At 40.8% G+C, this 25,834-nt stretch overlaps 2 protein-coding genes, 1 long non-coding RNA gene and 1 other non-coding gene across 4 annotated transcripts in view; 2 read left to right on the top strand and 2 right to left on the bottom strand.

Moving 5' to 3' along the window:
- Nucleotides 1–2,121, top strand: part of LRRC75A (leucine rich repeat containing 75A) — a 68,797-nt gene extending 66,676 nt beyond the window's left edge. The window contains exon 4 of the mRNA XM_070932144.1: nucleotides 1,497–2,121. Coding sequence (XP_070788245.1) covers nucleotides 1,497–2,106 — 610 coding nt within the window. The 3' untranslated portion in view covers nucleotides 2,107–2,121. The remainder of the gene's footprint in view (nucleotides 1–1,496) is intronic.
- Nucleotides 2,122–7,310: 5,189 nt separating this feature from the next.
- On the bottom strand, nucleotides 7,311–9,890 carry LOC139308553 (uncharacterized). Its single transcript, XR_011599726.1, has 5 exons — nucleotides 9,813–9,890; nucleotides 9,328–9,412; nucleotides 9,068–9,134; nucleotides 7,825–8,006; nucleotides 7,311–7,507 (listed from the first exon to the last, which is right to left on the bottom strand). It is a non-coding gene; the product is annotated as an uncharacterized lncRNA (long non-coding RNA).
- Nucleotides 9,586–9,655, bottom strand: LOC139309209 (small nucleolar RNA SNORD49). The gene has a single exon (XR_011599854.1). It is a non-coding gene; the product is annotated as a small nucleolar RNA SNORD49 (small nucleolar RNA).
- Nucleotides 9,891–15,168: 5,278 nt separating the features above from the next.
- On the top strand, nucleotides 15,169–24,481 carry LOC139308549 (uncharacterized). Its single transcript, XM_070932143.1, has 6 exons — nucleotides 15,169–15,197; nucleotides 18,485–18,707; nucleotides 18,916–19,054; nucleotides 19,655–19,797; nucleotides 20,168–20,220; nucleotides 22,800–24,481. The coding sequence occupies exons 2-6, from the start codon at nucleotides 18,499–18,501 to the stop codon at nucleotides 23,564–23,566; spliced, it is 1,311 nt and encodes a 436-aa protein (XP_070788244.1). The 5' UTR covers nucleotides 15,169–15,197; nucleotides 18,485–18,498; the 3' UTR covers nucleotides 23,567–24,481.
- The last annotated feature ends 1,353 nt before the right edge of the window (nucleotides 24,482–25,834 follow it).

Raw genomic sequence — 25,834 nt, forward strand, 5'->3', positions numbered from 1 at the left:
AATTTGTTATGAATCAGAACACTAAAGTCTAATTGATCTTCTTCCTCATGCTGTTATATTTTCTGCACTTGAAGGTCTCTGCTAGTATCAGTTAAAAGATTCTAGAAAGGTTTTCATAACTTTTTTTTTCTTAATGTCCTCTATTTGCATTTCTGAATTGCTGCTTCTGAAAGCAGAATGTTTTATGATCCTCACCTTGTTGCAATGCAGTGGTTTCACTCCTTTCGGTGTGAGTCACTAAGGGTTTTTTTTTCTCCCCACCAAAGGAAGGAAGCTCTGTGCCTGCCCATGTGTCCCTGTACAATATTTTGGGGCGGGGGGAGAGGGGAGAGCTGATTTCAGATTTCAGGTGGTAATTTCAGATTTCATGACTCAATAAGTCTGTGATAAAATAACAAGAGAAAACTAATTTCAGCAAACCTTGCACTCCCATAGAATTGGACTTCTGGGGCCCATCCCCCAACTGTTTAAGCAAAAATCCAAAATGAAGCATTTTCAACAAATATTCATCCTGACTGTGCTTGGATATTCAGCGATGGGCGCTCATCTTTTTGTTTGGTGACTGCTTCTATTGTTCAAACTGCTGCCCTGAAGTTGTTAAAATTTAGTGGGAAGCTACCATAACTAGCTTATCATGTGATACAGCACTTGTATTATTGTGAATCCTACACTCTAGGATAGGGAAGATATTTTGAATTTAAAATATCACCCTTTCAAGTATTTGAAACCAGTATATCTTACCTGTCTTCTCAAAACAAAAACGATAAATAAAATAAATTTATTGGATGTTTCTTATGCTTAAGTAATCTCATGCTTTTGTTAAGCTTTATATTGTCAGATGCCCTTTAAAAGCATTAGAGACATAATCTGCTTTCCTTGTATGGTTCCCTATTTTAAAGAGAGACTACTATTTAATAGGCTTGGTGCTTTATTTGTCCTGTTGGTATAAATTTTATTGAAAAAAATGATTTCCTAGAATATGGTCATGTCGGATACTTCTCATAATCTGTCTCTTTCCACCCTCCATGTTTATCATGTCTGCATAACAGAGAGGTATATATATATGAACAGCTTTGAATATGTGGGTTTCCTGTTATATAAATATTGTTTAGAGAACAAATGTTCCCCCAAAGACCAAATGACTATGAATTTACATAATATAAGCATAGTTAATTTTAATGTTGCTTTGTGTGAATGACTTGCCATGATACAAATCCAACCTATTCGCTTAATAGCTCTGTGTACTGTGCAAACCCCAAAATGGGCTGGTAATCAAGTAAATGCTATTGATGTAGTCATTGAGTATTGTATATTAACAAATTTGACTGCCATATCCCCTAGAAAAATTACTGTCTTGGATGGATTCATTCTATTCACTCCCAGCTGAATTATTAAGCTATTGTCAAAATTATTTTCTAGTCAGAACTGACAACTTTTACAGCTGTTACGATAAACTGGAAATAAATCAATAATTTCCATTTTTCATTGTTTTGCAGTTTGAAAACGATCTTGGTGGGGAATCCTCTGGACAATACAGTGGACTTGTCTGGCATCCCTTTGACCATGAAGGAATTAGACCGGGTTATCTCGTACCTCCAGCACAGCTCTGAATATATTGAAAATGTGGAGCTTTGCTTCACTGAGATGACAGATGAGATGTTCCTCCAGCTTTTGCCAGTTCTCAGTGCCCTACCTCGTCTCACAACTCTTTCCCTTAATGGCAACAGGCTTACAAAAGCCGTCCTCCGGGACCTGACTGAAAGTTTGAAGGACACCAGAAACTTCCCCAGCATGACTTGGATTGATCTGGGCAATAACGTGGACATATTCTCCCTGCCACAGCCCTTTCTGGTTAGCCTTAAGAAACGAAGCCCTACCCAAAGCAATCTCCCAACTATTCTTGAATTTGGGGAAAGTCAGGAAAGTCAGATGAGTGACCTTGAGAGCCAAGAAGGTCTTTCCTCACAGGATGAAGACCAAAATGATGGTGGCCTGGAAGACATGAAGACCAGGCAGGTATGGACAGGTGAAGCTATTGAGGTTAAGCTGATGCCAAATGAATCTACAAATCAAGAACAGGTTTCTACCGGTTTGTTTCAGACATGAAATAGAGTTCTCTCTCATTTGCCTAGGATGTGCCAAATGGATCCTTTATAACCACAAAGGATCTTGGCTAGTTTATGCTAATGAAGCTCTCTTCTAATAAAAACTTTTAATTCCTTAACTTGCAGGACCAAAAAGGGAAGGCCAAATTACAAAGTTGGCTGCAATTCACGTATTAATGATCTGCTACAATTTTGAACCATTATATAGAATTATACTGGAAGGGATTATTTATGCCAATCCCAACTACTTGGTCAGTGCAGTATCCAAATCAAAGCATCCCTTTAATTCCTGAAACTTTGTAGTTATCACAGGGGTGATTGCTAGTTGACTGTTCAGTGGAAGGTATAAGAAACACACAAAAATGCAATGCCACTATTGAGCCTGCTTTTTCCCCCCAGGTTAAACACTTTAGTTAAATACACTAAATTTTCATATTAGGTACAAATAATTCTGTACTCATTATGGAGGAGTTTTTACTTTTGAAATGAATTACTTTGAATAGAAGTTTTAGGTGGAAAAATTCCATGCTTGGATAGAAACAAAATTAATCCCATGGATTAGAAACATGTTAATCGACTCACCAAAACAATTTTGAATGTCTCACTGAATAATCACTGCCAAGAAGGTAACCATCACTACTATACCTTCTGCATTTCATCCTTTCCCAACCAATTTATTGTCTCCTGTCCCAAATAAGCCATGGATGTGTACCTATCTCAGGTTATGCCATGAACCTGATGAAGTTGGCTGAAATCCATGAGTTTTATTTGTAAAGTCTTAAGGTGCTACAAGATTGCCGGTCTTCAAATGTAATTTTTATAAATCGAAAGCAGTGCGAGTCAGCAGTGCTGAAAAACTTGCACCTTCTGAAGTCTGTCTCTCGAATGAAATAAAATTTAAATACAAGAGAAGTAAGACACTATGCGTTGATATATGACACAGATTACATTGGTTCATAAAGCAAACAAATCGGTATAAATAAAAAACTCCCCATTCCCTTGCTTTAAGGAGTGTGAATTTGTGGTACTTAAAAACATGTGCCTTCCTGGTGTGTCGGAGGTGCCTTTTAGGGTTAGCAAGGCCTCGCTCTAGGCATCAAGGGATGAAATGTGGGTGATGGCAATCCCAGGCATTTGTTGCAAGTTGCTATAATTATACTTTGTGGGAAAAGTGCAGCTTTCAGTTACTCTGGATTTCATCACTGTGGCGCAGAAGAGACAATAGAATCAATTCAGCTTGATAGGGTCAATTTTTCCTGATGTTTAGTACCTGGATTACACACTTAAGGGAGCTTTAGTCACCAACCCTTTGCAGCACTTGACTGTCATGAAGTAAATGCTGGCTTTGTTGTTTTTCTGAGCTACCCATGAAGAATCTTGCCCAAATTAACTATCACGCCAATCTCTTGTGTGAGCTTTCAACACTATAGTTTTGGTACATCAAAAGCACTTCGTCCTGGCAAGTTTGAAGAGCATCCAATAACTGATACCTTTCAGAGTGGGCTCTGATTGCAATTGCTAGGACTAATCTACTTAGTCCTCCACCTCGGAGGAGGTGCGGCTCATCATGTGACCAATTTTCAGGATCAATGTTTTTCCCTAAAACCCCACTGCTGTTGTATCCATTTTGAGTACTTGTATGTTTTCAGTAGTGTCAATCTGGTACTTCATAGAAATCCAGCAGCTCCATATTGTCCTAGTTTGCATGTAGCCAAAGTCTTTTATATGCTTTGTCAAGAAATAAAACTTGTTTGAAAGATGGCTGTTTCTCCTAGTGAAAATGTATTTGCAGATATGGGAAGCTAAATCTTGTGCAACTGCTGAACAGGGTTGGGCAGTCATTACACTGAATTATACAAGGAAGGTGGGTAGTGAGCATCATCATTCCTGGAATGTGAAGTTATGCTGTCACTTCAACCCCATTAATCCAAAACACAATATTGAGGCTTGGTTAAAATTTTCTTGGTTTCTTTTTTATGTTTATGAATATAAACATAGGGAGACTTTCTTAAAAGGGGGAGATAAAAATAAAAGTAGTATTTTACTTTTTATATCCCTCAATTGCAATGATCAGGAAACTAGAAACTCACATAAAATGTAAAACAACTCAATCTGCAACTGGAACTAATTCCTTCTTCCATGGAGTTGGTCTAATAGTGCAAAAGACTTTTGCCCCCACCTATAGGAAACTGGTAGTCCAGCTCACAATTCCAGGGAAAAAAATAAAGAGAATAAACATTATTCAGTGCATCTGTTTATTAAACAATGATTAATTACACTCTCAAGATAGGCAACTACTTAAATGCAGCTGCTTATACAAATTAACATTTTGTGTGTGTCTTGTGCCAGGTGGCAATATCCAAGTTTCCTCATGCGTCATAAAAGGAACATTCAGGTAACAAAAATACATCTTCTAGGGAACCTCCCTTCGTAACATTGATAAGCATGATGACAGAAGAGATGCCATAATCTGCATGAATTTCCATTAGGTACAAAATTGACAGAAACAAAACAACACTAGTGTCATGAAACTAATGTTAATAGTTCACCTGGTGTTATTTTTTCATGTAACTTCAATAGGCATTTTAAAGGACAGTTTATCTACAGGCTTAAGTAAAAAAAAAATCTTAAGGGCTGCAGAAAAGTAACGGAAACTGTAAACAGATCAGTTTCACTTTTAGGTGCATCTGTATATCGAACAGCTTTTTTTATCTCCTTCTGGCTAAACTACCGGTAGTACCACTCATTTTCTATATAGCCACCCAGAACTTTTGGTTAGGCCAGTATTTCATAGGCTTGGAGTGTATTTAGTTTAAGACTCCCTAATACTGTTTAGGAGCTGCACTGGCCACCAGCTGGTTTATGGATGCAATTCAAAGTAATGTTACCTCCAAAGTCCTAGATGGCCCAGGGCCTGGATACCTTTGAGATTGCTGTCTTTTAAGAGGTGCAAGATGATTTTTTAAGAATTAGAATTCTTTATTGGCCTAGTGTGATTGGACACACAAGGAATTTCTTTGGTGCATATGCTCTGTATACATAAAAAGACAAGATACATTCATTAAGAATCATAAGGTACAACACTTAAGGATAGTCATAGGGTACAAATAAGCAATCAAAAGATCCCTTCTCTGCCATCTGTAGGGCTCTAAAACTGGACCCATTCAGTAATTGTGTACAACAAAGGGAAGAGAAGTTAGCTTGTAAGTTTACTGCCACAATAATGGGGGAAAGAATCTCTTTGCCCCAATATGTAGGACTTCATAGGGTCAAAGGAAAAATGGATACTTTCAGTGGTTTTTTAAAAATATTTTTATTGTACATTTTCCTTCATTTTACATCGCAATTTCAATTTTGCAACGACAATATGCTGGCTGATCAGCATATTTTTAAATATATCGTAGTTATACATCCTAGTTTGGACCATTTTTCTTATTCATACAGTATAGTCCATAGAATAAATAAAAACTTGGTATCATGGTTATAACATACTTCTCTAACTTGTTCACCCTCTTTCATCATCCATTTTCTAACCTTTGCATCTATTGTCTAGCCAGTTGTACCATAAGTCCCATATCAGGCAATACGGTTTCTCCTTTGTCTTTAATTTCTATTGTTGACCTATCCATTTCAGCATAATCTAATATTTTATTACCATTTCCTCTGTGGGTATACTTCCATTTTTCCAGTTTTGTGCACACATAATTCTAGCCACTATTACATGTAACATTAAATATTGAATTTCCCCATTACTATGCCTAGTTCTGTGTTTTAGGTCTATTTGTTGTATTATGCTCTATTTTATCCTTGCCCAATATTTTTCCAAATACACAAAATGTTCCATTGATGGCATCTACCATCAGCAAGATTGGCAAAAATGTTTCCAAACGTCACCAGAGTGTTGGAAATGCAAACGGGCACAGGGATCTTATCTGGTGACGTTTGGAAACATTTTTGCCAATCTTGCTGATGGTAATGCCATCTATGGAACATTTTGTGCATTTTCTTTTATATGTTGACATTGTTAGTCTATTTCTTTCCCAGCTTTTGCCAATTATCTAGTTATATAGTATACCCAGTTTTTTGCCCATGTTACGTTTCCTTTACTGATTTTTCTTTCATTTTGAAACTCAATAGGTAGTTGTAAAACATGTTTTTCTTCTGTCCCTTGCAATATCTTATCCAATTCTTGTGGTTCTCTATAGAAGCCATTTTTATCTGCATCCTTCTTATATCTCATCTGTATTTGCATATAAAGCCACCAGTCTATGTCAATTCTGATTTTTTTAGTCTTTTGTTTTAATTTCCCTTGTTCATTTAATATATCTTTATCTTACTATTTTATCCAGATCTAACATGTTAGGGCATATTAATGCTTCCATTGTGGAAAAGTATTTTCATAGAGTAATTGTTTAATTTTTTCCCATACTAACAGAACATTTCTAACCTGGTGTCTTTGGATGTAGTCATGTGCTTTATTTTTCCCACCCCATATAAATGCATGCCATCCCAACTGTAAGTAATGTCCCTCTACGGCCAACATCCTTTTATTCTTAAGGTTTAGCCACTCTTTTAGCCATGTAAGCACTGAAGCTTGATACTACAGCTCCCAATCTGGTAGCCCAAATCCTCCCTTTTATTTATTTATTTATTTTACAAATATTTATTTTACAAATATTTATATGCCATCCTTCTCCCAAAGGACTCAAGGCAGCAAACAAAAGTTAAAACATACAATGGAGAAAGATCCTAATTAAAACCAATTAAACAAGGAACAAATAAAATAAAACCCAAGAATCAGAATCAGCCCATTTGTTGAAACAGCCAAGTCTTTAGGCCTCAACGGAAGGAGCGGAGATCAGGCGCCATCCGGAGCTCGATGGATAACTCATTCCAGAGGGCAGGAGCGCCCAGAGAACGCTCTACCCCTGGATGTCGCCAGCCGACACTGTCTGGTCGACGGTACCCTGAGGAGGGCTGCCCTGTGTGAGCAGACAGGACGGTGGGAGGCGGGTAAGAGATGGTCCTGCAAATACCCCCACGACCTAAGCCATGAAGGGTTTTATAGGTAAACACCAGCACCTTAGTGTCCTGTATCATTTTTAATTTGATTCTTGGTTTCTTTCCTTGCCAGATAAATTATATTATCATTCTTCAAAAGTCTCCCCCTAGTTTTATCGGAATTACTTGAAATAAAAGTAAACATTTCGGTAGAATATTCATTTTAATTGTGGCTGTTGTTCTGATCAACGAATTGTAGATTTTTCCATTTGTCCAAATCTGTCTTTATTTGCTACATTAATTTAGTACTTATCTTCTTTGATAGATATACATCTTGCTGTTAGCCAAATTTGGGAATAGTAGTCTTGAGTGCATTGAATTGTAGTAATATTTGTCCAAGCCTGAAACAAGATTTTACAAATTGGTTAGCAACATTGAAGCACTTTTTACTTGTATTAATAATGGCTTCTTATATGAAGTTTGTAAACATTTATAACAAACTCGAGGGAGAAGGGCAATATCCCTTATTAGTATTCCTGGGTGAACAGTGTCCTTTGAAAATAAGATGCAGAAATCAATCCCAGCAAAATACATTTAACATTCCAACATTAAAACGTACAGATCTTTTTTACTATGACAGTTTATCTGAACAACTTTCAAATTGTCCAGATTACCAGATAGGATTCTCAGTTACACAAAGGGTGAACTAGATACATACCTACTACCTCCATGCATCATAGAAGTGTATTCTTCTAAAATCTTCTTTCAGTTCTTAACTTCAATGCAAATCTGATCTGATTTAAACCATGTTCATGGCAGTACAAATAGTATGTATCTAATAAGCCTCTTCAAGGAAATCTGGAGGGACTTCCATCTTTGAAGATTGGGTAGATGAGAAACCTAAAGAAGAGAGGAAAAGAATTGGGAATTCCTGCTGCCAAGCTAGTTTGGTGTAGTAAGTTAAGATGGTGCCCTAGAAACCAAGACTGAATTCTAGTCCCAACTTAGATGTACAAACTGGCTGGATGTTGGGCCAGTCGCTCTCTTGGCCTAACCCATTTCCTCACAGGGATATTATTCTGGGGAAAATTGGAGGGAACATCAAGTGTTTGTCACATTCAATTATTTATAAAGTAATTATTAAAAAAATTAATAGAAGTCATGTTTTCTCTCAAATAGGAAAGCCAAGAAAAAAAAATCTTGTCTTATCCAGATTATCGGTTCTAATTTGATTAGCCCAATATAAGCAATATTGAATAAAAAGATTTATATCCATGTGGGCACGCATGTAAGAGAAAAACATTAAATATAACGGAGTCTAAAATTAAAAACATGGTTAATGAACCCAAACAAAATAATCTCCAATCCTAAGTAATGGTACAGTTTATTGTAGGAATGGTAGCACAGAAATTAACAGGTTATTTTCACATCCTTGTCTTTAGATTACTAGCATTAAATAGAAATTGCATTCCTACCTGAAAATTTTTCAAGGCAGGATATGTAAAGGTCTGTCTAGATACTTTCATATAGGGAATAGTATATGACCTAGAATTTCTATTGAACCATCACCACATGGACATAATAACCAAAGAACCCTAGGAAGGACTGCTTAGAGCATCATATCCAACCTGGCTAAAAGTAAAGGACTTACAAAAAATTAAAAATGGATTTTAAATATGTAGCTGGAAGGGACTTTTTTGGGAGCAAATGATAATAGGAGCGTGACACCTTACTTAGGCTTGTTTGAAAAAAGTGTATCCCAGATTTGTTACTTAAGGGCAGTTCTAGCACCTAACATGCAAACTTTCCACAGAAGCCCAGCAACTAAATTTTATCTTGACCAGATTCTAAACTTCCCGAAATCTAGAACCAAACTTGGATATAATAGTTTGTTCTGGGTTTGAAATATTTTTGCACGTGGCACACACCCTTACAAGCCAAGAACTATCCATTTGACTTACATCTTTTCCAGTTAAGAGTCGGCATTTCAATCACAATTGCTCATCTTGGAGGACAGCTTCTGGCTCCCTGAAGAAAGAAAAAGAGAGGCTTGTAATGAAAGAGTGTTTGGGAGAACAATGGTTTTCCCTCCATAGAAGCTCCTCAGAAAGAACCATCTCAACAGCAAGAGTCTGCCGGTAATTCCAGCACATAAAAGGTTTTATATCATCACGGTGAGCCTTCCTTCATACTATCCAACTTCAGAGGTTTTTGAATTTACCTTTGGATGTTTCTCCCGCAACTCTATACATTGATCTTTTCTATGGCTTTTTGAAGTCAGATCCCACATGGCAACGGCAGAAAACCTGCAACACAATCCAAGATTAGAGGAGAACCTAAAAAAGGAGGTTTCTGTAATGTCGGTAGGAGCTTGGGCCTATCTCCTCTTCCCCCCACCCTTTTTTTTTTTTGGTCTGGACTGAACCTAGGCCTGTCTCGGGAAGGAGGAATAGTGGCAGGGGAAGAGAGGGCAACTTGCGGTCAGCCACGAGGAATCTCTCGTCAGTTCTCGCATCTGACGGCACTTCCTATCTCGGCTCATCATCCCGCGAAGGGAAAAAAATTAAAGGCCCACGCGAGGCGCCATAGGCCTCCGGGTAACACAAACAGCAGGGAGAACGTTGGCTCACAAAAGGCCCAGACAAGGACCGACCCATCATCCCCGCAATTCACACCCTTTTTCTGGGGCGCCATGAAATCTCTCACCTCCCTCCAACAACCACTTCCATAACGTCAGCGGCGAAGCGCGGAAAAGAGCGAGCCGCCTCCACGCGGTCTCTTTTAAGGCGGAGGGACAAACCATTCGGACGGCTGGTGGGTGGACCGGAGAAAAAGTGGCTGCTGATTGGTTCGAATATACCATTTCGCGGCTGCAAAAACCGGGGGGGGGAGAACGGAAATGGATTGAAAGCGGGAATATCTTGGGAGATTTCCGGGTCAATAGTATGGGCGGGGGGTAGGGGAAGAGGGAGCGAGACGTACCTGCGAAGGCGAACAGCCGCGGTTAAAAAAAAGGGGGTTGATCTTCTGGGATGTGCTTTTCACTGCGGAACGTTGCCGAACGCGAGAGGAGCGCAGTCACTAATAGTTGCAACATAATGGTTGGGGGTGGGGTGGGATTAGTAGTGTCAAATTAAGAATCGGGATTTCCCATGTTAGAGGGAAAAAATCCAAGCGTAACTAAGGAAAGCAAGAGACCTCAGTTGTCTGCATCTGCACATAAAATGCTGTTATAATCACGGATTATCAAACATTTCTGGGTGCAGCTAAATAAAATAGGCCTGTTCACTGCGAAGTGTCTTTTTGTTCACCCAAGATGGATCTGGTTGCTGGTGATAACTTAACATCATCTTATTGCAGGAAGTTAAAACCCACCCCTCTCCTAGAAAAATCAAACATTTTAGGAAATATTAAGTGGGTAGAATATTTCCCTTAAAAGGGAGGCAGAAACTCGGCTCCCCACCTTTGTCAATGGGCCATTAAGGCCTGGGCCAGTTCATAAAAGATCTACCTCCTTCAGGCAAAGCCATTTAATTGCCCTTCATTGCATCACCCAACAAGATTCAACCAAACTTAGCACACAGACAACCCACAAAGTTAGCCATGAGCTCTGACAGCAGCCAATCAGGATACTGTTCCTGTGCCCCAAGAAGTTCAAAGCCAGAGAGGGTATAAAACTCAGGGACTCTCAGCATCTCTTCCCTTTTTTTGCCCAAGGTCTCCAAGGCATGTGATCCTGTTCATCAATAAACCTTCTTTTCAAGCAACTTCCATGAATCCATGGATGTCTTTTTCCCCACTTGGAACTGAACCCAGAAGGATATTTCTTCCAACATTACTAAAAGGCAGATCCTAAACTTTTTGCCACCCTTCCGTTTCATGAACTGACTTTCAGTGACAGAGGTCTAAATTAAGTTACAGTTCAATTAGACAGAAAGTGATGTAGCTGTAAATCAGCCTATGCTACATAACAATCGGATGGCTCAGTGTTCATTTTAGAGCATAAACATTTCCTAGGTAAATATAAAGACTCGTACTAAGCCCTTGCAAAGTTGGGACTGTCAAGTGCATCTTTAGTGACCTCATAAGTCTGGTCCAAAGTGCCATTCTCAAGCACCCAAAGACAGAGCCAACCAGAAAAGAAATACCCTGGGGGTGAGGGAAAAAAAGTTGAGGAAGCCTTGACAGAACATAGGCTGCCTCTGCAAATTCAAACTTGTCTTCCTATAATGTTTCATGAGGGTTGATGCTTCTGACCATGTCACCGTCTATTTCTAACAGGAGAGCCCTTGGTGACAGGGCTAATATTCCTCTGCCAAAGGGGGCAATAATAGCCCTGGGTAGCTGACTGTTGCTTAGCTGAATAGGCCAGTATGCCCTTAGCTCATCTGCTGAAGGAGAAGGCTATTACTCATCTTCCTAAAACATTTGCTCAAGGGGAAATGAACAGACTCTCTGCCTTCCTGTGCCCTTGGATGTGCTTGATGTAAATTCTGATGGTCCTATGCACATCTATCTTAGAATAGAATAGAATAGAATAGAATAGAATAGAATAGAATAGAATAGAATAGAATAGAATAGAATAGAATAGAATAGAATAGAATAGAATAGAATTTTTATTGGCCAAGTGTGATTGGACATACAAGGAATTTGTCTTGGTGCTTATGCTCAGTGTACATAAAAAAAAAGATACGTTCATCAAGAATCATAAGGTACAACACTTAATGATAGTCATAGGGTACAAATAAGCAATCAGGAAACAATATCAATATAAATCGTAAGGATACCAGCAACAAGATTACAGTCATAAGTGGGAGGAGATGGGTGATGGGAAAGATGAGACAATTAATAATAGTACAGACTTAGTAAATAGTTTGACAGTGTTGAGGGAATTATTTGTTTAGCAGAGTAATGGTGTTCGGGAAAAAACTGTTCTTGTGTCTAGTTGTTCTGATGTGCAGTGCTCTATAGCGTCGTTCTGAGGGTAGGAGTTGAAACAGTTTATGTCCAGGATGCGAGGAGTCTGTAAATATTTTCACAGCCCTCTTTTTGACTCGTGCAGTATACAGGTCCTCAATGGAAGGCAGGTTGGTAGCAATTTTTTTTTCTGCAGTTCTAATTATCCTCTGAAATCTGTGTCTGTCTTGTTGGGTTGCAGAGCCAAACCAGGCAGTTATAGAGGTGCAGATGACAGACTCAATAATTCCTCTGTAGAACTGTATCAGCAGCTCCTTGGGCAGTTTGAGCTTTCTGAGTTGGCGCAAAAAGAACATTTCTGCTTATGCCAGGTTTTGAGCATTTGAAAGGATTTGGCAGAAATTTGGAATCAAAATTAATCTTGGAATTCACCATAGACATAGAACAAGGTTTATATGGAATCCTGTGCCTTATAAAAATTGGAGTCCACCTCAGGTCTGAGGGATGATTCTAAATTTAACATCGCCTTAACCTGGTAAAAGAGATAAATCTTTCCTTACAGAGTTGTTAATTTCCTAACTCTCTTGGCTGAACTTAGAGTAACTAGGAAACCCATTTTCTCACCAAGAATGTTCATTGAAAACTGTTTAATGGACACAAGGGAACATGGTCGGTTCCTTAAAAACTGATGTAAAATCCAATGAAGATAATTCATTGGAGATGAAACTTGTGCCTTTAAGAAACCTGCACGCATAGGGCTGAAAGAAGCTCTCCCATTTGTCCAGAAGAATGAACCACAAGTCAGTATTCCACAGGATATTTGACAGCAGCTCCTTGCCTATCCAGCTTGAAGAAATCTCAGAAATTCCAGTTTCTTGTGTTATTTCTATAAATTTCCTTTTCTACACCACCATTCAAATATTGTTTCCTCTGATATAGCTTCCTTGTAGTGGGATTTCTAGTTACCAAAACAATCTCTGCTTTGATATGCTAGCAGGGAACCCATGCCTCCTCCAGATACAGTTTATAACCACTCTGGATCTGGCCCTTAGGCTTAGCAGATGTTTTGTGTTCACACATGCCTCAAAGGCCCTTGCCTCGTCTCCACTAAGATTGAATGCCATGACCTCCTGGGTTAGATTACTTTAATTCTTGAGCATCTTTATCTTGCATGCTGCCCTGGACAGGTTTGGTGTTGGCAAGATAATGTAGAGAAGGCCACCTTACATAATGTAGACAATATATTATTTCCCTCTTCTCTGTAGTCATAGAACTTGGGGGGTGGGGGGGGGAACAGCTCACCTGCTGTCACAAACAGATTGACAAAGATCTCTCCACCTTTCCTGGAGTTTATTGGATGTAGTATCCAATTGCAGAAATAAGAAGAAAAAGACCTTGAATGAAAGAGGCCAGATCCATTAGCAAAGTGATAAAAGGAAATGTTCTTGTTTTCAAAGAAAATGTTCCTCAAATTTATGCCATCAGGTCCCAAGTGAATTCAATTCATGTATTCATTTTATTCCATGTGTAACTACCCATCTCATTGTTACGATGACTCTGGGTGGCTTCTAAAAGATAAATATTGGAACAATAAAAAATTTAAAAATTACTTTACAGCTAAGAAGAATGAAGGGCAAATTCACTGTGGAGTCCATGGAACCAGCACTAGCACAGCCATTCTCCAATCCCACTAGTGTTCTCAAATCAGCCCTACCTTCACTCTTCCTGAATGTTGAATACCATATTATAGCGAATACAGTAGTGTGCTGTGAGCTGATCAGAGCTCCCTCTAGCGATGCTATAATAGATTTGCAAAACTCATCAGCCAGTACCAATACTCAATACAATGAGCTACAGCAGGTTCTATAATATGTAAAAAAAAATCCCTAAATATCTACTATCCACGTTTTTATTCTCCAAAACACAAATTACATTAAAGGGCATCGCCCCATCCAATTTTACTGAAAACCAGAAAGTGGAAAGAATAATAGCAAAACAAAGCCCTGTGACTTTTACCCGAAAGTGAAAGAAACATAAAGGAAGCAGAAGGTGCCTGATGCACATCAATTTATGTATGCATGTACACTGCTCAAAAAAATAAAGGAAACACAAGCAGAAGACATCCGAGATCTGAATGAATGAAATAGCCTTATTAAATACTTTGTTCATTACATACAGTAGTTTTGTGTTCCCTTTAGTTGTTTGAGCAGTGTATAAACTACTGTTATGTAAAGAACAAAGTATTTAATAAGGGTATTTCATTCATTCAGATCTCGGATGTCTTCTGCTTGTGTTCCCTTTATTTTTTTGAGCGCTATATTTATTTGCATCCCTTTATTTATTTATTTATTATTTATTTATTTATTTATTTTATTTCTATACCGCCCTTCTCCCGAACGACTCAGGGCGGTGTACAGCCTGATTAAAAGCACGAAGACAGACAAAATTTAAAAATAATTAAAATTATTAAATGATAGGCTCAATTTAAAACCCCAAATTTAAAATCCCATTTTTAAAAACCCAATTTTATTACTTTCACAAGGTGGCGAACATGCACACCTTCCTCCTATTTTCCCAAGGACAACCCTGGGAGATGAATTGAGCTGAGAGAGAATGACTGGCCCACCAAGGTCATCCAGCTGGCTTTCATGGCTAAGGTGGGACTCGAATTCAGGGGACTCCTGGTTTCTAACCTGGGGTTTAAAGCGAGGCGAGATCTCTTTTCCAATCAAGGGATGTTTCAGGGGAAAGAGAGAATAACTTTTTGCGGCCCCTCCCCAATAAACCATGTCTTGGTAGGAGCTGAGGGGGCAGCCAAAGGATTCTCTCGGGGGTCCTTCAGACAGTTCACAGACTGCCAGCCGTCCTGTCTCCCTGGGCCAAGGCAGCGGCTGGCTTTGGAAGGGCGGAGGGTGTCCTCGCAAGAAGGGCAGCGCTGCCCTTTGCCTTGCCCTATAATTGGCCGCTCTTCCTTTCCCGCCCTCCCTGGTAGAGCGTGGAGAGGGACCCAAAGCAGCCGCCAGGAACAGCCTGCAGTTGTTGTTGCTGGTACCCCGCCTCCTCCGTTCTGGCCCGGAGGAACGAAGGCTCTGTCTGCCCGCGTTGGACTGTCTGTGTCCCTCCACCAACCAGGGACGGAGGGAGACTCGAGCTGCTGTGACCGGGCTACGAGCGGTGAGTGTTTCCGCTTTGGGGGCGGCGGCGACGACAGCTGAAGAATCGCGCGGGCGTGCAAAACAAACAGAAAAGCAAAACCGCCCGCCTTGGTTTGCACTTTGCAGGCATCGAAAAGTTCCCAGCTCTGGAAGAGGCCCCCTAATGCAGGGGTGGGCAACTGTGGCCCTTTTACAACTTGTGGACTTCAACTCCCAGAATTCCTGAAACAGCCAATCTTGGCTGTCTCAGGAATTCTGGGAGTTGAAGTCCACAAGTTGTAAAAGGGCCACAGTTGCCCACCCCTGCCCTAATGAATCAGTGGAGGAGTTGGGTGGGCCAGATGCTAGCCCCGCTCGCTGCCACATACCGGTTGGAGTGTCATTCTCGGCCCTGAGACTCTCTTGGGCAGCTTAATGCGGAAGTTTGCAAAACGCTTGGCTGGCCTACTAATTACTGGGGTTTTCCTCCACGCTGTCCCTCTGTTGGGGCTGCCAAAGTTGGAAGGACCAGCTCAGGAGAACCGCTGGGAGTTGAGTTCCAGTTGTTGGTTCAACTGTGAACCAACTGTGAACCAACAATTCTACCAAATTGTCAGCTGGCTCTGATCTGCGCAGAGCGGGCCCAGGGTCCCTCCTGTCCTAATTGGTAGGCTGGCTTGACAAGCATCTTAATCCCAGGTTAATAAATGCAATTGCTGTATCCGCAGCACACGGTCTGTCCAAAGCAGTAAGCTACATGATGTGAGCTACATGAGACCGGAATCACATAATGCGTCAATTGGAACCGTGCTAACCATTTTAACCAAGTTGTGGGAACCCACTCAAGATTTTTGAGCAAGAAAACAGTTTCACAGAATCGGTCTGATGAGAGACTGGGGACGTGGGTCTGTTCGAAGGAGGTGATTCATACAGCACAAAGACAGTTGAATTCAATGTGAGGGGCAGCCTCCCAAGCTATATCATTCAGAATGAGTTGTAGGTGCTGGTTGTCCAGCTCGCAAAATCTGTAACTCTCAGAACCAGTTATGGGAGAACACTCTGGTCTTGCCCTGTCTCCTCTCTGCATCTGTTCTTAAAGAGAAGCACTTTTGCTTTGAGGCTATTGTTGCTGGACTTCAGCTACCAAAGGCCAAGCATATACAGGCAGTCCTTGACAGTTCATTTAGCGACTGTTCAAAGTTACAATGGTACTGAAAAAAGAGGATCATTTTTCACACTTACATCGCAGCATCCCTGTAGTCACATCAAAATTCAGATACTTGGCAACTGGTTCATATATGATGATTGCAGTGTCCTGGGCTCATGTGATGATGTTTTGCAACCTTTTGACATGCAATGGGGAAACCAGATTCACTTAACCGTGTTACTAAATTAACGACTCCAGTGATTCACTTAACAATTGTGGCAAGAAAGGTCATCAAATGAAGCAAAACTCACTTGAGAAATGTCTCACTTAGCAACCGAAATTTGGGTTCTATTGTTGGTTGTAAGTCGAGGAATACCTATACTTCTTAGTCCAGCCAGTCGATTTATCCCTTTGATTAAAAAGAAATTAGTCCTGAGCTTGCAAAGAGCTGTTCCAAGCAAAAAAATTGATAAGCTAATATCATGGAAACTCTAATTTGTCAATCATTGCCAAAGACCAAACTATCAAAGCCAGTCACGTGTCATCACAGATTGGCTTATACATTATGCTTAAATTAGCTACTGAAGTAATTCATTTTCTGAGCTGACGTGTTGAAACATAAATTAACTAGATAGATGGAATTTGCACAACAGACTGAGTCACCCTAAAAGCTAAACCAAATTAACAGCAATCGACGTTATCTTACTGTGTGATTGCAACTGTACAGTCTTTCACTGAGCCAATCATGAATGTTGTGCAAACTCAGCCAGAGATTAATGCGCTGTTCATTTCAATGATATTTGGGGAAATAAGCAAAAGGATGAGTCCTTGTAAAGCTTACAAAGAGAAGGAGCTCAATATTAGTGCTGGCGTGGAACCCGAACTCTTCAGGAGGGAGAGACAGGTGAGGTTAAGCAAAGCAGGAGAATGCCATCCCACCTTAGTGGGATGAAGAACTTGAGGCTCTGCCTAGGCCAGTGTTTCTCAGCCTTGGCAGCTTGAAGATGTATGGATTTCAACTCCCAGAATTCCCCAGCCAGCAAATCTGGAAAGACTCAAAAGCAGCTGAAAGAGCTTATTTGATTTCTCACTACTTACACAGTGTACCAAAGATCAATGCTTTGAATGGAGGAATTCTCATGTTGCAACTATAAATTGCTTCCAGAGGTTAATTTATTTATCTTTTTTTTCCAATGTCTTGGTCTTTTCCCAGTTTTTCCCTTGCAGTTTTATTGGTGAAAGGAACAAAGTCAAAGGGGAGAGGAAAAGAATAAAGTCAAAGAGGAAAGCAAGTAAACATGATGAGGCACATCCAGTTAATCCACAAGCTAACTATTTAATCATCACCATGTTGGCTTGTCCCTTTCAGAAACGAGGTACAAAGGGCAATGGTAATGCTAGGTGGAGGGGATTGGAAGCAACTCATTCCTACAACCCTAAAAGCACAGTTACCTGTTAGAAGAGACACAGCTTAGCTCTATGTGCTTATGAACAAACGTATATTCAGAGGTGAAGTTCTGAATTATTTTTGATGCGCTTTTCATCAGCTTAGCATCAGCCACAGCAATCGAGCTATTGGAACGATGCTTTGCATCTTGCTTTTTTTGTTTACCTTTCTTAGATTAAGTACCGATACTCATTCCTAGGAACACTACAGTGTTTCTAGCCCAGACTAATTCTATTTGTTTTATAGAAAATCTCAAGGCCTGTTACGAAACAGACTCTTCTTTTTCCTTAGTTTTTATTACACACACCTGACAGAGAATTCTGAGTTTATTACATTTTAGTTAAATACAACCAAGCAGACTTCTGGTCCCTGCATATTGTATATTCCAATAATTCAAAATGATTGTTGTCTCAGGAATAGCAACAGAGTTGGGTGTAGGGCTCCATGGTTTGAGATCTTGTCTCTTTCTGGGAATATGACCTCTTCCTATGCTCAAATATCTCATCTATTTCTCCCTTCCGGTTAATTCTTAACAAATTACTCTCTAAAGCCCCAAGTTTTGCCAAAACCAGTTATTCCAATAATGAGCTTTTGGACTTTTGAGTGTGGTGACTGTTCTGTCTTATCCCATGGCATCAAAGGGAAGTCTGCCTGCCCGAGTTTCTTCAATCAACATCACTGGAGGGTTCATTTGCAACACTTATTGTAGGTATCTTCTACTTTCCCCCTGCAGACCCTTTTTGCAAAATGGTGCCAACAAAACTGCGTGTGGCAGTAATTGGGGCAGGAGCAGCAGGACTGTGTGCTGCCCGGCACATCCTTGCCTCTTCTGAGACCTTTGCTCCACCCGTGGTATTTGAGTCCTCGGATCGCTTGGGAGGCACCTGGATTTACACAGAGGAGAAAGAAGATGCCACGGGAAGAATCATCCATTCCAGCATGTACCGTGACCTCAGGTAGTCACACAAGGGCGTGGCAGCTTCTCTGTGCTTCGGGATGGGCTCTTTATGCCAATGTCTACCAGTGTATTAGAAAGCATAGGAGGAGGCCTCAGACAGCTATTCTTTAAATACAAAAAAAAAAAAAAAAAAGAAGGGAGTCTGAGCAGGGGAGAGGAGTGGAATGCAATGCAGAAAGGGTGCTTTATCCTGCTTCTGTTCTTAGGACCAACCTGCCCAAGGAATCAATGGCCTTTCCAGATTTCCCCTTTGATCCATCACTGCCTTCATTCCTGCACCACTCGGATGTTCTGGCCTACCTGGATAGCTATGCAGAGCAGTCTGGAGTCTGCGATAATATCAGGGTGAGAGATGATGGGGCTGTTAGCAGCAGAGAGTGGCAGAGCAAAAAGAGGCATGTGGTCTCTGGTGGGGGGGGGAATGGGAGAAACAGGAGCACAATAAGTTGCCAAGGTTTGCCTCTAGGTCTTTCAATGCAATACAGAGTAAATGCTGCATCTGTTTATGTAATTATTATGATTGATCACACAATCAGCCAGATGTTTAGAAGGGATTTGGCCTTTTTATAACTTATCAAACCCTTCCCAAGGAGCTGAAATTATTATTGTTATCCTGAGATAGGTAGATATGGATGGAAGAGAGGGAAGGAGGGAGTGGGAGAGAGAGATAGAGAGAGTCAATTTATGATAGCAAACATATGTAATACTCCTGCCTCCTATTTTCCCCAACAACAACCCTCTGAAATGGACTGGGGTGTGAGAGAGTAAATGGTCTCCCAGCTGGCTTTCATGTCAAAGGGAGGCATATAAGTCACAGTGTCCTGGTTTTTGGCTTAACACCTTCACCACTACACCATTAGTTTTGCTCCAGAATAATCACTGCTTACAGACCAGAGCTAGCTGGTTTCTGGAACTCATCCGTTCTCTTCCATTTTGCTTCACCAGTTCCAATGGCAAGTGGAGGAGGTCAGGCCTATCCAGAGGGATTCAGGCAGCCTAGATGCCTGGGAAATCACAGCAACAGTGCAGCACCCGGAATCAACTCAGCAAGTCACAGAGCACTTTGATGCCATCATGGTCTGCACTGGGTGAGTCCTAGTTGATCCAAATTCCTTGTGTGTCTAATCACACTTGGCCAATAAAAAATTATATTCTATTCTATCTGGGATGGTGCTTTTGATAAGAAGAGAAAAAGCAATAAATTAGTTGTTTCCAAGTTTAACTTCCAAGTGTGAAGTTATTGCTGTTATTGTCATTGTTTTGTGGCAGCTGAAAATTCAAAGATAGAGTGTAGATGACTAATCTCATGATTAGATTAGCACAATCATGTTAGAATGAATGAAAGACCAGGCAAATCATTTGATGCTTTTGTAAATCAAATAAGAAAAGGGGAATACACTCTAATGCTTGACATGTCTCTGTTCTCCAACCTCCATGCTAATAGTTTTATTTCTGCAGCCATTACACTGTCCCATTTATACCTCCCATTCCTGGGTTGGACACTTTCCAAGGTAAGCTTTAAACCTTCCTTTCTCTTTAGAGACAAGGGTGAACTTGTGGCTGGATCAGGCTAAAACCATCAGGTTCAGCATTTTACTTCCCCATCATCCAGGCAACTGAAATAGTCTACATTCTAGAGACTTATTTGATAGACAATTTACTTATTGCATTGTTCAACTAGGGACTTCTGAAAAATACCCAACCAGAACAAGAAGGCAGTAGCCTTTTTTTCTGGTGTTGTTCCCTTACCACTGTTGTTTAGATATAAGCTGCCTCTAAATGTTGATGTTTCATATAGCACAGCCCAGTGCCTAATAGCCAATAATACATGCATCTGTCATGAATGTGCTTGATCTTTTTTAAAGCCAATGGCCACCCTCATGTCTTAAGCAACCAATTCCATGAACTTAGTTCTGCCTTGCATATTCATGCTTTGATCATGGACTTTTTTGTGTGTGATCAGTTTGCTTGGTTTTTTTGTTGCAGTACAGAGTTACATCAGACAACCATTTTAAAAAGGCCATCTTTATCTTAAAAATTGTTTTAAATTTATTATGCTACATAATACTTTTTTTATACATTGTTACCATAAGCTGCCCTGTCTGAGTGAATGCAGAGAATGTAAAGTTTCTACTTCAGGGCCCAGAATTGTTACATAGTTGAATAGCTCATTTATAAAAGAATAAGTAAAGAAGCAAATGGCTCCTTTGCCCTTTAATGGAAAGCCTTAAATTCTATGTTTGCAACCAAACAGCAAGCAGTAACCCCTCATCCTTGTTGTATCTCAATGCCTCCTGGAAGTGCCACAGGCATTTTACCAGACTTGGATTTCAAAAACAAGAACCAAGAGGAGGAAATTTCATTAAATGAAAGCCATTTAGCTTCCGAAAATTGAATACAATGCTCCAGAGACAGCGCACAGAGCCTACTTAAGTTCTGGGAATAGGCCAGGAGGAACACTTCAAAAGAAGGAAGTTCCCATAGACCTCTGACTGAGAGTACCCAAGTATCCAAAGGGCACGATAAGAAGGAGAAGAAGTTAGAAATGTATCTTGTAGGCTGCATTCATTTAACAAGATCAGACAAAGATATAAGAAATACATTTGCACAATCCATAACCTGTATCTTACAGCCAACAGAGTCAAATCCAGATATTTAATTACTGCTAACCTGAGTTTTTTGTGGTTTAGCATCAAGTGTAAATTCAATTTATTTGGTGACTCTATAGCAATAGCCCTTAGACTTATATACCGCTTCATAGTAATTTACAGCCCTCTCTAAGCAGTTTATAGAGTCAGCATATTGCCCCCAACAATCTGGGTCCTCATTTATAGTTCCAGTGTATTCGGCAGACCCAGAGAAAGGGTTAATTCAGTAATCAAGTTAAGCACGTCTTGTGAAGGAAGTCAGAACCTCCCTATTTTGCGGAGGATTGCAGCACTGTTGGTTTCTGGTTTCTGCCCTTCTGTTCTAAAGAGATCAAGTGAGCAAAGTCACTTTCATCATGTACCACCTCATCAAAGCACCCACAGGTAAGGCAAATTAGCAAAAAGATTCAGGCAAGAGGAAAGTAGAATAGTGCCAGCCTTTTTGAGGTAGTCCAGAAAAAGAAGCACAAACCATGATTACTATTATTACCTTTATTGTAAGCGTAGAGCAAGGGACACGGTGGCTCAGTGATTAAGACAGTGAACTTGTCGATTGAAAGGTCGGCAATTCAGCAGTTCAAATCCCTAGTGCCGCGTAACGGGGTGAGCTCCCATTACTTGTCCCAGTTTCGGCCAACCTAGCAGTTTGAAAGCACGTAAAAAAAAAAATGCAAGTAGAAAAATAGGGACCACCTTTGGTGGGAAGGTAACAGCATTCTGTGCATCTTTGGCATTTAGTCATGCCGGCCACGTGACCAGGGAATTGTCATCAGACAGTGCTGGCTCTTCGGCTTTGAAGTGGAGATGAGCACCGCCCCCTAGAGTTGGGAACAATTAGCACATATGTGCGAGGGGAACCTTTACCTTTTTAAAGCTTAGAGTAACAGTCTTGCATTGCTCCCTTCTTTTAACATTTACTTTCCAGAAAACTAGAGAGGGTCCCTTCTGAGAAGTTTCCCTTGCCCCTTTTCCTTCTGTGGGCTGAGATACCTTTTCCGTGGTTAATTGGCTAGTCTTTTGGCTGTTCCTCTTGTCTCCCAGGGTCATTCCCCCATACCATTACATTTTTTTTTAATTTGATTTATATGCCGCCCTTCTCCGGAGACTCAGGGCGGCTTACAATGCGTTAAGCAATAGCCTTTATACTTTTGTATATTTACACAGTCAGCTTATTGCCCCCACAAACTGGGTCCTCAATTTACCTACCTTAGAAAGGATGGAAGGCTGAGTCAACCTTGAGCCTGGTGAGATTCGAACTTACAATAATTGCAGACAGCTGGTGTTAATCATAATGCTATCAGTCTGCTGAGCCACCAGGCCCGTGGAGACAGAGCAATAGGCACATATGTTGGATATGCATTGTAACCTCTGCAAGAATGCCTGTGATGAGGTGGAAGCTATTGCTTGCCTTGCCAACATTTTCTCTCTCTCTCTCTCCCCAGGCCGTCTTCTACACAGCCACTCTTACCGCTATCCAGAGCCCTTTGCCAACCAATCTGTAGTGCTGGTAGGCGCTGGTCCGTCAGGAGTTGACCTGGCCTTGCAACTCTCCAATGTAGCTGCTCAAGTAGTGCTCAGCCATAAAAGGCAACATGTGTGTGGGCTGCCCAAGGATGTGATACAGGTGCCCCCACTTCTGAAGGTGGAGCAAAAGACGGTGGTATTCACAGATGGTTCCAAGATGCCAGCTGATGTCTTGATTCTCTGTACAGGCTACAAGTACAGCTTCCCCTTCTTGGACTTGGCCCAGTTGGGCTTACAAGAGACAGATTATGGAGTGGGGCCCCTGTACCAGCATTTACTGCCCCCCCAGCACCCGTCGCTCTTCTTGATCGGCCTTTGTCAGCAGATCTGTCCTTTCCCACACTTCTACTGCCAGGTGCTATTTGCGCTGGCTGTGCTAAGTGGGCGCTGTGCCCTCCCTTCTGTGACCGACATGGAGGCTGAAGTCCAAAGACAGCTGGGACTACATTTGAAGAATGGAGGGTTGGCCCGGTACTTCCTGAAGATGAGGGAACAGCAGTGGAGCTATATGGAGGACCTAGCTCACCTTGCTGGATTCCCACCTGTGCCACCTACTGTCCAACAAATTTATGAAGATACCCATGCCAGCCGTCTCTGCAATGTGAGCACCTATCGTAGCAGAAACTATCGGCTATTGGGCCCAAGTGCTTGGGAGTTGGTGCAGGATGGGGTGAGAATTGCATAAAGCCTGGAGATGCAAAATAAGGACCCTTTGTTCATCCTTCTCTCTTCCTCTGTGTGGTTTTCCTTCTAAGGCCCAACTGCAGTCAGGGGGAGTTGAGCCAAGAATTGGTGGGTGAGATAGAGAAAGAACCAAGTCCTCCCATGGCATCATTGAAATACAAGCAAGAAACTTGAAGCAGATCATAATGTATGAAAATAATAATAATGAAAAATAATGTTTATTCCATCTGTAAAAGAAAGGGGGGCTAGATTCACACAACATGCTTAATCCTAAACCAGGTTTTATTAAAAAAAAAAAACCCACAGTTGGTCTGTCTACGTGGCTCTCTATAGCCAAACTAACAAACTGACAAAGTTAAGTAACAACCTAGTTTAGGAGCATCCACCCAGGAGCATGTTAAAAAAAAAGTCAGGAGGAAAACTGCAACTGTGGCTAGTTTGATTGGTTTTGCACAGTTTACCAATCCCAGTTTTGATTAGTACCCTATGATGTAACCTCTAACTACAGAGTGTCCAGCTCAAGCTTTCTGGTGTGCTGTGTGACTGGGTGAAGCTAGAAAGCCAGGTTTCCTTAATTAACAACTCTTTGACTGTGCATCACACTTTATAATCTACACTGCTTATCGCAGTTGGGAAAATATCTGCCCTTTGTGTGCCATGTAAATAATTAAAAATAATGAGAACCTGATTCCAATGAGAATGAGGAAAAAAAATCCAGTAAACTCCAGTCCTTAATCTAAGTTTCCTTTGGTTCAACACAGAGAGAGGAAGCATAGGAGGGAAGAGGCAGATCACAGCTAGTGTTTTATACCAATCTGTTTTCTTATATTTGCACTATATGTATCTTTGAAAGAAATGAATGGAAATTCACAGCGGTGTTTTAATTTGGGAGCTAGAGACTTCTGGTGATGTCCAATTGAGGGGACAAAAAAATAAACCAAAATTGTAATCTATCTGAAATTAATGCATTTCATATTTTAACCAATTCCTGTTTCAAAAGACCTTAGAGCCATTACAAAATACTTTTAATTAAAAAAGAGAAAAATGTATCTGGGCTAGGTTCACACAAGTTCCTGGTTACTGAACTGAATCATTTCTGGATTTGCACCAAACAGTACCCAACTGTAAACTAACCACATGTGAGGGCTTTCTATACCATGGTAAGCCATGGAAAATTAATGGTTTCACAATAGCCAAGCTTAGCAATGTTATGCAAATGAAGCTCCAAGATCTTTAACAGACCTCATTAAGCCAGTGTACAAATACAAACATTGTCTGAGCTTTTGTGAAACTTGTCCTTTGCGTTCATGCATGGACAATGTTGTTTATCCTGTACGAAGAAAAGAGAAAGAACATCAGTGGCAATATTAAAAGAAGTCAAGTGTCTTTTGTATTATGCTTGAGCCTCGGTCCCTAGTTAGTTTTTGACTAAAAATGTGGAGTTGCTTTTCTATTGTGATCTGCTAGGACAGTTTCCCATTTCCAGTTCATAATGTATAGCCCTAGAATTCCCTGGTGATTGTCTACCCATGTATTAACAAGTCCTGGCCCTGTTCACTTCCCAGTAAATTTTCTGGTGATCTTCCACTTATGCTTTAACAAGGCCTGGCCCTGTTTCACTTCCCAGTTTGGATGAGACTAGCCAGCATTTTCTGAATACTTAACACAGTGTTTCTCAACCTTAGCAACTTTAAGAAGTGTGAATTTCAACTCCCAGAGCTCTTTTCCAGGCTGGAGAACTTTGGGAATTGAAGTCCTCACATCTTAAAGTTGCCAAGGAGAAACACTGACTTAAATACATAGCCAGCACTAAAGGTAAAGGTTCCCCTCACACATATGTGCTAGTCGTTCCTGACTCTAGGGGGCGGTGCTCATCTCCATTTCAAAGCCGAAGAGCCAGCGCTGTCCGAAGATGTCTCTGTGGTCATGTGGCTGGCATGACTAAACGCCAAAGGTGCACGGAACACTTTTACCTTCCCACCAAAGGTGGTCCCTATTTTTCTACTTGCATTTTTTACATGCTTTTGAACTGTTAGGTTAGCAGAAGCTGGGACAAGTAATGGGAGCTCACCCCATTATGTGGCGCAAGGGATTCGAACTGCTGAACTGCTGACCTTTCAATCGACAAGCTCAGTATCTTAGCCACTGAGCCACTACATCCCTTTCATAGCCAACACTACTGTGGCCTTAATGAGAGTCACTATTTCATTCCATTTGTCCGTGTGCATGCATTCACATGAATGCAAAATGACAAAAAGTAAATTGTCCT

The sequence above is a fragment of the Pituophis catenifer genome, unplaced genomic scaffold, assembly GCF_029215685.1.
Source record: "Pituophis catenifer annectens isolate HBS135680 unplaced genomic scaffold, rPitCat1.0.hap2 SCAF_1, whole genome shotgun sequence".
Classification (NCBI taxonomy): domain Eukaryota; kingdom Metazoa; phylum Chordata; class Lepidosauria; order Squamata; family Colubridae; genus Pituophis; species Pituophis catenifer.